We start from the raw sequence: 13,793 nt of genomic DNA, 5'->3' as shown, positions 1-13,793 counted from the left end.
AAATAATTTTCTATAAATTCTGCTAGTTTTGTGATTTTTTTTTTTACTCATTCATGGGATATCGGCGTCGCTGGCTGGCCAGCATCTATTGCCCATCCCTAGTTGCCCGAAGGCAGTTGAGAGTCAACCACATTACTTCTGTATATACTATATTCCATTAAATTATTTTGTATTGTATATTTTTTCTGAACAGTTAAAGAAATGTCCACATTCCAGTCCCCTTTGGTTGCTTCTGTCCAGACTCGAAGAGAAAGCTGGCAATCTTACAAGAGCAAGAGCCATCTTAGAAAAAGCACGGCTGAAAAATCCGCAAAATCCGGAATTATGGTAAGAAAAACGTGCAAAGCTTTAATTAGTAACATACTGCTTTGCAATTAGCAAGTGCCTGTGAGATACATATGTAACAGTTTTGTAAGAAGGCACATGAGGTCCTTTAAAGTTTCTTTTAATAAAGTTCAAATGAGAGCAGATCCAGTCATTTCATTTACTTAAAGTAGTTTTTGATCTTTTTGTATATTTAGTATACTGAAATAACTTGCAAATTTCTATTATGCCTCAGGTTGGAATCTGTAAGACTGGAATACAGGGCTGGTCTGAAAAATATTTCAAATACATTAATGGCAAAGGCTCTTCAAGAATGTTCCAGTTCTGGTAAGTTTCCTTCAAATGCTTCAGTAATAAAGCAGACAGACTGTCTGGTGGTTCCATTTACTAACCAAGGCTTGCCAAATTGTCAAAGCTAACCAAATTGGTCACCCTTTTGGTATTTAAGTGTCTTATTTTTCTTGTCTTTATCTGTTCATTGCAATGCAGGCAGAGTGTCAATGCTGCCATCCTTGAGCACAGTGTTGGTTGGCTGCATGTGTCAGCAGGAGGACAAAAAAATGTCATTTCCTAACACTGTTTAAATCTAGCCTGTGTTGCTCAAACTAGCCTGCATATCAAAGAGGGAGTGCATTGTGGCTGGCACAGGTGCTGGCAGTTGCACAGGCAGTGAGTCTGACCTGAGAAACTTCGATGAATGACACAACATGGGTGAAGAGTTTTCAGACATTGCAATGGAGGCCTTAGTGGAGGAGGTGGAAAGTAGGAGAGATTTCCTATGTCTGCAGGAGGCCCTGCTGAAGGCAGTGGGAACATAACTGCGGAAGTCAATGCCAGGTATCAAGCATCAAAGACCCGAGGTGCTGTACTGCTACAAGGCCAGTGATCTCATTTCGGTGGTCAAAGCAAGTAGATGCATTTCAAATGCCATATTCTACCTACTGAACTACTAGCCCCTGATATTGCTCAAAGTATCACATCCCCATCACTCACCAACAGTCTCAGTCACAACTCATACTTAGCATCCATATGCTTCACTTCATCCTTGTGCACTTAGCACTGCTGAATACCAACATCTCAAACCTTATAAACACTGCAGCTAATCACCCAAGCTAGCCACATCACCCAAACCATTGCACCATAGTCATTGTTGCACTTTACTCTCCTGCACGATAAGCTGAAGCATCAGGAGCCAGGTTTGAGGTTGGGAATTGACATATCTGAATGTCCTGTCACCCATGGAGAGAACACTGTTGGCCATTATTAGGATGTATGTTGCTGAGGTCATCGCAGTGGGAGGGTTGACTCCATTGAAGACAGTCTCATACAAAGTAGGAACAGAAGTAGACAGGCCATTTGTTCCCTCGAACCTGCTCCACTATTGAATAAGATCATGGCTGATCTGTTTGTGTTTTGAGTTCTACATTCCCATCTACACCTGCCCCCGTCCCCACCCCATTCTCTTGCCTGACAAGTGTTTATCTACCTTTGCCTTAAAAATAAACAGTAACCCTGCCTTCGCTGTCTCCTGAGGCAGAGAGTTGCATAGCCGCACAACCCTCTGAGAAAAAAAATTCTTCTCATGTCTGACCTATAAGGGCGACCCCTAATTTTAAACCAGTGCCCCTTGTTCTGGACTCATCCACAAGGGGAAACATTCTTGACAAGATGGATATGGAAGTCATCTCTCTCACTTCTTAGCTCCCAGGAATATAGGAGACAGCTTATCCAACCTTTCCTTATAAGATAACCTGCTGTTTTCAGGCATCAATGTAGTAAACCTTCTCTGAACTGCCTCCAACACTTTTACATCTTTCCTTAAATAAGGGGACTAAAATCTGCACACACTGTTCAAGATGTAGTCCCACCAATGCCCTGTACAACTGAAGCATAACATCTTTACTTTCATGTTCAATTCCTCTCTGATTAAATAGTATTCCACTAGCCTTCTTGATTATGTGCTGTACCTGTATACGTTTTGTAACTGATGCACTATCTAATAGCTAGTCCTCCCCACATCGCATCTTCTCATCCCACACACACTTCTGATTTACAAAAAGGTGGTGTAAGCATGCACCTCTTAGTTTCTCGCCCCTTCGATCTCTGCATCACAACATTACCTTTGTGCCTTTTTTCCTTTCAAACACTTAAGAATACAATCTAAACATACATTGGAAAAGCATCAAAAAGAGGGTGAAGATAAAGACACAGCATCGCCATTGATTTCATATCCAGCCATTGGCTCAGATCTGGAACAGAATGTATCTTAGAAGATACATTACAGAGAGGAACTGCATATGGTGAACCACAAGGCTCCATTGGGCAACAGCCAGAGCAGAGGGCAAAGATGGTGACGATGCCAGCTTGCTGAAAGTCAGGAATGTTCACTGATTTTACTGAAGTAAACTCATGAGGACTTCAAGAGGAAAACCCACAGAAGAACACTGAGGGAATGCACAGCACAATGCTTGGTACATTGGAAAGCCTGTGATCAATTTCTAAGAGCATGGGATGGTCAGCAAAGACCTGGAGCCCATCCTTTACCAGATGGAAATTGTGGCCAAATCCATTCACATACTTGTCCATTCAACCATGGTACTGTGTCTGAAGGCCAATGTTAAAGCACCAACCATTCAATAACTGAGTTCTGCTATGCCAGTACAGATTGCTTTCATCATGGTTGTGACTACAGTGTGTGACAGCAGCTTACAGTGTGTGACAGCAGCATTAGCAATCTGTCCTTGAACCGGTTACTAGAATTGTTGAGGCTCAACACCAGAGGAAATAGCAGTGGCTCTGTGGAGTAGAAACCTCATCCCACACAATTCAACACGCAGGAAGATAACATTTATCCTCCTATTCTGCCAGTCGTCTTGCCCATCAGCCGACCAACCCAGACTGCCGGCACTTAGAACAAATGGTTCAGTCTGCACCTCGCAAGAGCTGTTCAAGGTTGCACTCCAAGGCCATCTATAGTCTTCCCGGTGGAAATCAGCTTCCCACCAGCATGCTGCAGACACTGGGAGCGCAGCGTGAGATTGGGTATTAGGAAAGGAAAAGCACACAGAAAACTGTCATTAAAACCGTGCACAAGAATATTTTGTTGAATTTTGTATACAAAATGATATGGTTTCATAAATTTGGCTTGGGGAGTATTTCATTTAGTTTTGACAGTGAAGCTCAATGGCAGGGAAACTAATGTGTGTGTTTACTGTTATCACAATTGGATGCATCATTCATGGACCACCCAGTCAGAAAGGGGCCATTTAGATTGCCTCCTCCTTGGTCCTCAGTGGCTCGATGCATAATTGTTTGCAAGCGCCATCCCCGGCGAGGCTGTACAACACATAGCAGACAGTGCTGAATTTTGACATCCGTCCTGCCGATTGCAGGGCTCCTCCAGAGTGGTCTGGGCAGCTGAAGTATTGGCTCAGCATGCAGGTATCTGTTTTGTCACTTTGTGTGGTAGCATGCCTTTCATTGTATGCATACTATATGTTTGTGTGAGAACTACACACGTCAGTTAGCCATGTAATCAACAGCTACTTGGTACCCAGTAGCTATTTGGTTTGCCAAGGTGGCTCCAACGCAACTGACACAACGGATTGCCGAAAAATAAGGCATCACCATGACAGCTGCCGAGATTCTGGTCATTGACCTGCATGACTCCCTGAGAATGGGCACATGTCATCTGGACATTGAGGGAGTGAAAATGCTTTTGGTTCCCATGTATGGTACATACAGTACCAATAATATGATGTAACAGCAGTGATCTTTGATTCCTGTTCAATATTTAATAGTTGAAATGACGTCTTGTCAAAAAGGTCTCTGTTTTAAAACTGTTTTAATGTATCTGTCCCAGCTGGCTGTATAATGTGTAAAAATACTTCGGAATTTGACTGCAGCAAAGCAAATAAAATTTTCCCTCCCTTCATGATCACCCTCATTGACTGACGGTTGCTAATCATGGCCATGATGCCATGATATCACTGCGGGGTAAAGCACAGAGGTGCACAGCAGGAACTACCTCAGCATGTGCAGGGATTGAACCCACAGTGATGGTACAGTGTGGCCCCGTTATAAGGCGATGGTTGGGGTCCATAAAAGTGGACCCCAACCACTAAATCAGGGTTGCGCTAAATTTGCCAATTGTTAGCGGGAAAAAAAGGGTCCAATGACACCATCGCGTTATATCCGAATTCGCGCTAAATCGGGGCGCGTTAAATCGGGGTTTCACTGTATTACACTGCATGATACTCTAACCATTAGCCAACTGAACTTATTGGGCCTTAAATGAGATTCTACATACAGAAAAATAGAATGTTTTAAGTAAAGACACATTAATTCGCAATTTACACAATATGAAGGTTTGAGTTTTAGTTATCACAGATTTAATTAGATTTAATGAAAAAATACAAAAATTGTTCCTCATGAATTGATTCAGTTTATATTTCAGCCTGTATTTGTGCAATTATTCAGGCTTTCCTGTCTGGTAATTTTGTCCACTTTGCCTTGTCATTAAGTAGTATGGCTGGTTACACCCAAGTGCATTTTAGAATGGCTTTCTTGCTTTTTCTTTGGGAAATTGGTTTACTTTTCCTGCGTGTAATTGAATAAGAGTGAAGCAACATATTTATAGTGATCAATCAAGATCTCTGTCATATTGAAAAGGTCATACAGGTAGTGGCCCATTTGGGGCTTCTAAGGTGTATGCCAATTTTTATCTAACTTGATGCTTGGGAAGTTTCAAAATTCCATCAACGGATGAGTATTTAGCTTTTTTAAAATTGGTGACTGAACATTTGTTAATGTTTAAAATTAATTTGTCAGTAAGCTGCAGTTTCAACGTAATGGTGAATTAAATCATTAAGATTAGACCCTAGATTAAAATCCTAACCAGTTACATGTATTCAACCTGCTTGTCATTTAGTGAGTTTTTAGCTAAGGTGCTTATAAACACACAATCGTGCATTCTTTCTGATATAGGTTGTTAATTGGCCTTCAAAGGTTCATGATGATGAAGAGTTGAAAATGGGGAGATGGAAGAAATACAACAAAACAGAGTATGACTGCCCAAATTTGGCCCAACCAAAATTAAATATTTTTTGAATTTCGTGAGAGTAATTCATGCCTTCTATAAGAGGCATCAAAATCTCTCGTAATATTGTAGTTTGTGCCTTTCAAGTTGCTTACCTATGTACTACAAATAAGTAATGTGATACGTGAACTTTAGTGCTGTGTGATGCAGGTGCATAGTCTGTATGTCCCTTATTACTCCTCCCTCACCCCCATGAAACAGCATGTCCCTTTGGCTGTTTGCAATAGACACAACACTGACCATGCTCAATTGTAAAACTCAGAACATAATGTCCGTTCACTGCAGCGGGAGCAGAGAATCCCACCAACGTGAACAGCCAGAAAATTCTGTTCCTTGTCTTTATTTTTTTAACCAATAAAAATTCCAATAGTGGGTGAAACTAGGACTAGGGGGCATAGCTTCAAAATAAGGGGGAGCAGATTTAGGACTGAGTTGAAGGGGAACTTTTTCACCCAGTGGGTTGTGAATCTGTGGAATTCCCTGCCCAGTGAAGCAGTTAAGGCTACCTCGTTGAATGTTTTTAAGGCAAAGATAGATAGATTTTTGAACAGTAAAGGAACTAAGGGTTATGGTGAACAGGCAGGTAAGTGGAGATGAGTCCACAAAAAAGATCAGCCATGATCTTATTGAACAGCGGAGCAGGATAGAGGGGCCAGATGGCCTTCTGCTCCTAGTTCTTGTGTTCAGGACTCATGTGCTATACTACAAAGTGAATAAAGATGGGATTGAGAGAGATATATAAGAGACAGAGAAAAAGCTTTTAAAAGAACTTAATATTTGAAAGAATGAAACTTGACACTTGGTAATAGTTAATTTTCAGTGCCAACAATTAAGGTTTATCCCACCATTAAACATTGCTTACACTGGACAAGACCTGTCTTTTCCTGTTGAGTTTAGTGGGTATAGTTGAAGTAAGTACAGCAACCTGATGCCATTTCATGTGATTGAACGCCGAGTCTCTCAGCAACATACTCAGCTTTAGGAGCAGCAAGGCAACTCTGACAGCAGCTTCTGGATTTCTGTGTTTAACCACATGTGTGCGGTCACCACTTTTACTAAAATGATTGTGAACACTGATAGCCTCACCATTGTTTCAACCACAAAATCTGACCAATTATGCAGATTGTGTTATTCTTTTTAACAGTTGGTATATTTCTATGTTGCACATTCAGTTTAATTTAGCAAATTTCTGGCACAATGATTTGTTGGTTCTATTTAGCGTTCGTATCTTTTTTTATAAGGATCAATATAGCCTGATTTTTGCCAAGTTGTTTTTCCGCTTTCCTCCCCTCTTCCATTATGGTCTCACGGGATATTGCATCAACCTGCTCCTTAAATTCTAGCAGTACATATCCTGAGCCAACTTCTGCTGGATTTTCTGACGTGACCTTTATGCTACTTTTTTAAAAAAAGCACCCTTGGATGATGGCATTATTGTTTGGTGTTTTACTCTTGGTGGTGTACAAGATAGACTTCCATCTGTTCCATAGCAAGGGAACAGGTCACTAGCCTGTTGCCAGAGGCAAGGGTGCCACTCCAAACCAAGAATGGCTGACCAGATTTTTTTCCTGCTCTTACCACCCACCATTGGCTTGTTGAAAGGATTTTGCAGGTTGGTGCTCAACCTGTTAGCCACATTATGAATCCAACTTCCTTGGCGATCAAGTCCTGGAGTGAGACTCAAACCCAGAGCTGTTGGCTCAGAAGTAGGGATACTATCCATTGATGTTTCATTCTACATACTGACAAGAATAATTTTGAGAGACTGTATATAGACACAAATTTGACTAATGCATTTCGCGTCCACCATGTCAATAGATTGCCTTAACTTGCAATGTAATATATTTTGTACAGGATACTAGCTGGGCACTGGGATAACGAGGTTTATTTCTGCATCAGTGTGTTGACTGGCGTATTGCTTGGATTGATCTTGTAGAATTCTGCAAGGTAGTCCTTGATAGCTGTCTCAAAGGGTTTAATTACGAAAGCTTCACAAATTGCCTTAGAGGCTTCACCATGAAGGTCCCTAAGTAAAACAGCTCCTGAGAGCAGCAGGGGATCAGCAATGGCGGCAAGGAGACAGGTGGATCACCTGCCCGTGGCCCAATTCAGATCCTTTAACCGGGCATTAATTGCCCAATCAAGGACATCATCCTGCCACTGGTCCAATTTAATGCGCCCAACGTGTAGCCTAGCAGGTTTAACCCTATGATCTACTGGTCAGCGGGGGATATGGTGCCTCCTTCCTAGGCTCCTTGTGCCAATTAAAGCCCCGGAAAGTCCCACCCTCCCCACAGTTTTGGCTCCCTGCATCCACTTGGGCCAATTGCTCTTTCCAACTATCCTCCCTCACTGCGACCTGGTAACCCAGACTCAGAGATCTCTGTCTGTATGCATCCATGATTCCTCTTCCTCCCAAGCCTCCTGAAATACTGACATTGATCATTGATGCTGGTTGACTGGCAGCTCTGTGCCAGGACCTCTTCCTGGAGCCGGTTGGAAGTCCCATCTCGTACTAATTTAAGGGCCATTGCCCACAAAAAATTAAAAGTGTGGCAAGTGAGAGGAGTAATCCCTGCTGAAATTTAAGCTGGGCTACAAGGAGCCTGCCCTCAGCATATAGTCCCACCTATTATGTATTTATGATTCATGGAAGTTGTAGTTTCTGTGCATTTCCAGTAGACACACAACTTACTGTAACAATCCATTACCACAAGGCAAAAATGTAATAAAATGTTGAGACACAAATATTCAGATGGAAAAAAAGATATATCTTAAATGGCATGTTGTAACAATTGTGTTTAAAATTGAGCGATTATATTTGAGATGAGTATTTCTTTGCACTGAACCCAGAGGTGGCAGGCTTTATAAGAACTTTGATGTTGGCAATGGACTTTGAGCCCAAGACACTGCCAAGCCTGAAACATTGTAAATGACAGCTTGATAAATATGTCGTCTAAAGCCAATAGTTTTCAGCATGAACTACAAATCCACAATGTAAATAAAGGGCAGGAAGGAATGCCCTTTACAATCTTGCACAATTAATGGAAGCATCTCCAGCAGAACCTGCAAATTTACATGGGGAGATAGAGCCATTACATAATTTAGAATACGAATAACTGCAGATGTTTTGGGGAGGTAAGTCATGGGCTAAACTTGCACCTTCAAGCTTGTCAAAACAGGCATGGCCACCCTGTTATATAACCTGCTCAATGTTTCTTTCCATGTAGATGAAATTGAATGTTCTATTCAGTATTTCAAATATAAATATATTTGAGGCTTGTAACAAATAATTTATTGCTTTGATAGTTTACTCTCTTATATAGTGAGGTTTAGGCAGTAAAGAGACCATAGTAAACATTTCAAACCTCACTCCTGGTCCTAGAATACTAGTGAGCCGTGCAACGGGAAACACAGCCATGATATGAATATATTCTGTTTCCATTAGTTACAAAGGATTTCCAACAAATATTGCAAATGCTTTAATTGTAGGTATTCTTTGGGCTGAAGCCGTTTTCCTGGAAGCAAGACCACAAAGAAAGACCAAAAGCGTAGATGCTCTGAAGAAATGTGAGCATGATCCTCATGTCCTCCTCGCAGTGGCAAAGTAAGTTGTCATGTTTGGTTTTTTTTGCTTAAATGTAGTAGTAATAATGTATAGAAGCTTCTAATTGTCACAGTTAGCATTGCTGCAATGTGAACCAATTCACTCCAGTCTTGCTTCTTGCATAATTGTAGCCTCAATCTGGAGTGACCTGATGCCAGGATAAAATTGAGCATGATTCCTGGATCAGGAATTTCAAAGGATTTCACTCTGGAGTCTAATTGTAATGCATTTCTGCTTATCCACTACACTGTAAAATTTGTACAGTCTCTGAATGTGGAGTGCAAATATAACCCAAGAGTAGTATGGTGTAAGAATTGTAAAATTAGCATGTAATGCATTTAACATAATTTTTCTTTAAATGGATTAAAATTATTTCAGTTAAATTTCTTTCAGTTCTGGTGTGTGTTCAACATACTAGAGGGAAAGATTGAAAACATTTTACAGTAAATTTGTGATATAATTTAATATGTATTATGTTCAGATTTCGATTGAACGTTTATATTCTAATCTTGGCATTAAAAATTGTCCAATAATTTTAGAGGAATAAAAATAACAAATGATTTTGATTATCAGATCAATTAAATGAAGACTAAATCCATCAATTCAAAACATACACATTTCATGCATTGCTGCAGCTTTGGAATGCTCTCAAAATGAATTCCAGTGTTCCTTGAAGTTCATGCAGCTTCTGTGTGTGGAATACTTCTAAATGAATTGAATGATTTCCAGTTTATAGGGTATTTTATAGGATATGTATATGTATTCACTAGCATGACATTCATTTCTCTGGAGACCAAATGATTAGAATTTGGTCTCCAGATTCTTTACAGAACCGTCTATAGAACCTTAGTTAGGCCGCACTTGGAATATAGTGTTCAATTCTGGTTGCCAAACTACCAGAAGGATGTGGAGGCTTTGGAGAGGGTACAGAAAAGATTTACCAGGATGTTGCCTGGTATGGAGGGCATTAGCTATGAGGAGAGGTTGGAGAAACTTGGTTTGTTCTCACTGGAATGACGGAGGTTGAGGGGCAACCTGATAGAAGTCTACAAGATTATGAGGGGCATGAACAGAGTGGATAGTCAGAAGCTTCTTCCCAGGCTGGAAGAGTCAATTACTAGGGGGTATAGGTTTAAGGTGTGAGGGGCAAGATTTAAAGGAGCTGTACGAGGCAAGTTTTTTTACACAGTGGGTGGTGGATGCCTGGAACTCGCTGCCGGGGGAGGTAGTAGAAGCAGATACGATAGTTACTTTTAAGGGGTGTCTTGACAAATACATGAATAGGATGGGAATGGAGGGATATGGTCCCCAGAAAGGTAGGGGGTTTTAGTTTAGTAGGGCAACATGGTCAGTGCAGGCTTGGAAGGCCAAAGGCCTGTTCCTTTGTTGTAATTTTCTTCTTTGATGGCTGAATCTTCTCTTTGTGACAACCAATACTTTCTCTTTGCTTTCCAATATTTCTTCCTTTTATATTTCAGACTGTTTTGGAGTGAACGCAAAATAACCAAGGCCAGAGAATGGTTCCACAGAACTGTAAAAATTGATCCTGATCTTGGAGATGCTTGGGCTCTCTTTTACAAATTCGAGCTACAGCATGGCACCGAGGTAACTGATAAGTGGTCAATGCAATCAATAACATGAGAACTGAAGAATTTTGTAATCTGCATTATAAAGAAAGAAATACCTGCATTATATTTTCATTATCGTGTTTGAATTTCATTAGGGTCAGTATTGTATATTTTTGAGAGCCTTGCATTGGTGGATTGCTAAGTGATTTCTAGAATCATGTGCTGGAGTTGGGTACTTGCCGGTGTTCTGGACTGAAGCATGGTATGTTTCATGTATGGAGGAACTAAACCAAAGGGAAATCCAATAACTTGCCAGCAAAAAGAGTCTTTTAATTCTGCAAGACAGAGAAGATAGATTATGGACATCAGTACAGCTTAAGGGCAGAGGCTTGAAAGTATGGTGAAGATGCACTAAACTTGTATTTTTACAAAACTATGGCTTACCAAATTGAGAATAGTTAACTGAACTAACCTTGCATACAAGCACACACACACACACACACTCTCATGTTAGTAAGTAGTAGATGTTATCCTGATGAAGGGGCAGCGCTCCGAAAGCTCATGATTCCAAATAAACCTGTTGGACTTTAACCTGGTGTTGAGAGACTTTTCACTGTGCCCACCCCAGTCCAACGTTGGCATCTCCACCTCATCCTGTATGAAGTTTTACTGGCGTGGGGCGGATACAATGGATATCGTGCATACGTGGTGCAATTTTATAGAATGGGATTTAGTGCAGTTAGGTAAGTGTTGAAGTAGGCCCAGTGCCCAGCCTGAACATTCTTCGAACTTTAAGAGAAGGGTGGGGCAGATATAATGTGATAGCAAGAGGGGGTGGTTCTCTAGCACTGCAAATGTGCAGGTGAAAGTGTATAGCAGAGGTGTAATATTGCACAATTCAATATGATGACGTATAATATGAGACGGCAATATATGTTCTTCACTGGGGTTTTAATAGTTATCAGTAACCATGTAATAAATTATATGTATGAACACAAACAATAATATAAGCCAGGAGTGACCAAACTTAGTGAACCTAAGAGCCGCATATGATAATCTTCAGATGTCTAAGAGCCGAAAGACATGAACTAATTTTAATTGCAGGTTAATTGCTGTTCGTGGAGGCTTTATGGTCTCCATCCTGACTGTATGTCTCGCAAATCTGGCCAATAATGTTGCACCGGGGTAACTTTTAAATCTTTTGCTTTTTCTTCTCTTAACCTTTCCAGTGTTCCGGCACAACCTTTCCATCTCTTATCTTCCAGGCTTCCTTCACACACCGTGCAAACTGTGGACAAATCAAATCTCCTTTATTGTCACACATCAGATCTGGCGCACACGCTCACTGCTTCACTGACTTTTGCAGCCTTGCTCTTTGAATGTGGGAAATCAGTCAAGAGTTTTAAAAACTTTGAAAAGATGCATTGAAACTTCTCTTTGACACAGGCTTTTTGCTGCATATTTGGCTGAACTGGATCCTGAATCTTTTTTAATATTAAATCTGAAGCAAGCAGCAGTGAAAGTGCACAGGAGTGTTTGATTTAAAGTGGCCTTCTGAAAATTTATAACACTTGCATCTCTCCTTTGTTTGATATCAAACCCCAAACTACACAATTATAATAGTGTTTAATCTCCGTTCAGCCTGAACGATATTGGAAGAACTATTTTGCTACATATTTTAATGCATTTCTTCCACCTGAACATTTGCATTGCTTCTGTTACCTCAGTGCCCATTTTCTACAGCTTATGATATTCTCAACCTTCTTCCACCCAGTGCTGCTGCAGAGGCATGTACAATCGAACTGTATGTGGCTCTTCACATGTGACTCGTGAGCCGTGGTTTAGACACCCCTGACATAAGCAGATAACTAGTAACTGTCCTGCATCATAACAGTAAGAAATATGAATGGTATCTTAGAAACCCAATTGTAAGTAGTCAGTGATCCCTGATTCTGTAAGTGATTGTGCTATTTAAAAAATGGATTTTGGTGAACTTAAGGTAAAGGGTGCCTAACTTTGTATTTCAATGTTGTTCTTCTGTTTAATGAAATATAGTTATAATCTAAAACTTCCCTCTTCAGAACAACTAGAAATCTAGCTCAAAAAATACCCACTGTTACATAGCGCTCGATCAAAACTGTTCTGTGAATGGACAGAAATGTGAAAGTGCAAACTCCTGTGCACTTGCACTGCTGCATGTTTCAGAGTTAATATCAAACAAAAAGATTCAGGATCCAGTTCAGCTACACATGCAGTTTCAGAAATGGACTGGCCAGATTTTTAAGCAAGGCCATGCGTAGGGATTTTGTGTCTCTTCCCACTTTGAGTGACTTTTTCAACAAAATAAATCAAAGGTTCAAATGCACTTACTTCTATTTCCTGTACAGGAACAGCATGAGGATGTGAAAAGGCGATGTGAAAATGCAGAGCCAAGACACGGAGAGTTATGGTGTGAAGTATCAAAAGACATCAAGAACTGGCAAAGAAAGATTGGAGAGATTCTTATGCTTGTGGCTGCTCAAATAAAAAATACATTTTGAAATTTTGTTTGAAGATCTTGGTGTGTCTAAACTTTTTTTTTCCTCCTCTTGGAATAGATTAGTATTTCAATGCAGAAATCTGTATCTGTGCTACCTTCCTATCCCTGTGTAATTTAGTTACATGTAATTTATCCAACTTCTAAGATTTTTTTTGCTGGCTGACATGATTTCTATATTATTGTGTACAATATCATAAACAAGATGAGCATCGTCCTAGTTTTATTATCCCGTGAATACTATATTTTTAAAAACTGATGATTTGATGCTGGTTGTAGTGTCATAGCTGTTAACTTTTAGATGATAGAAAGTATGACATTAAATAGGTCGATCCTGTTGCTACAGGAAACATGTACAAATGTTGAGAAAACCATATATATGTATTTGTTGTCTGAGCAAGTTGTCTAAATTACCATGTTTCCTATAAAAGGACTTGTAAGCCTATTCAGTCTGAATACTTTTTAATAAAGTTCCAAGTGAAAATGGGATTCTATATAAATTATTTTATCTCTGGCTTCACGTATCGAATTCAGGGTACTGATGTGAAATTGTGCTATTCCAAATGGGAGTAAAATTGTGTTGAATTTAAGGATTGGCATTTTGGTACTGCCTTCCTGTTGAGCAGTCATTTTTTTTTACTGCAATTAACTTTCCAAAAT

The 13,793-nt window shown here is 40.2% G+C and overlaps 1 protein-coding gene across 1 annotated transcript in view; it reads left to right on the top strand.

Annotated features, from left to right (window-relative positions):
- prpf6 (PRP6 pre-mRNA processing factor 6 homolog (S. cerevisiae)) overlaps nucleotides 1-13,621 on the top strand; it is a 56,719-nt gene extending 43,098 nt beyond the window's left edge. Inside the window, exons 17-21 of the mRNA XM_078236549.1 lie at nucleotides 194-327; nucleotides 560-651; nucleotides 8,915-9,029; nucleotides 10,508-10,634; nucleotides 12,985-13,621. Of these exons, the coding sequence (XP_078092675.1) occupies nucleotides 194-327; nucleotides 560-651; nucleotides 8,915-9,029; nucleotides 10,508-10,634; nucleotides 12,985-13,137 (621 nt within the window). The 3' untranslated portion in view covers nucleotides 13,138-13,621. The remainder of the gene's footprint in view (nucleotides 1-193; nucleotides 328-559; nucleotides 652-8,914; nucleotides 9,030-10,507; nucleotides 10,635-12,984) is intronic.
- Nucleotides 13,622-13,793: the final 172 nt, after the last annotated feature.

This window comes from Mustelus asterias, chromosome 20, assembly GCF_964213995.1.
Source record: "Mustelus asterias chromosome 20, sMusAst1.hap1.1, whole genome shotgun sequence".
Classification (NCBI taxonomy): Eukaryota; Metazoa; Chordata; class Chondrichthyes; order Carcharhiniformes; family Triakidae; genus Mustelus; species Mustelus asterias.
Note: the sequence above shows the minus strand (reverse complement) of the source record. Positions and strands in the feature narration are given on the sequence as shown.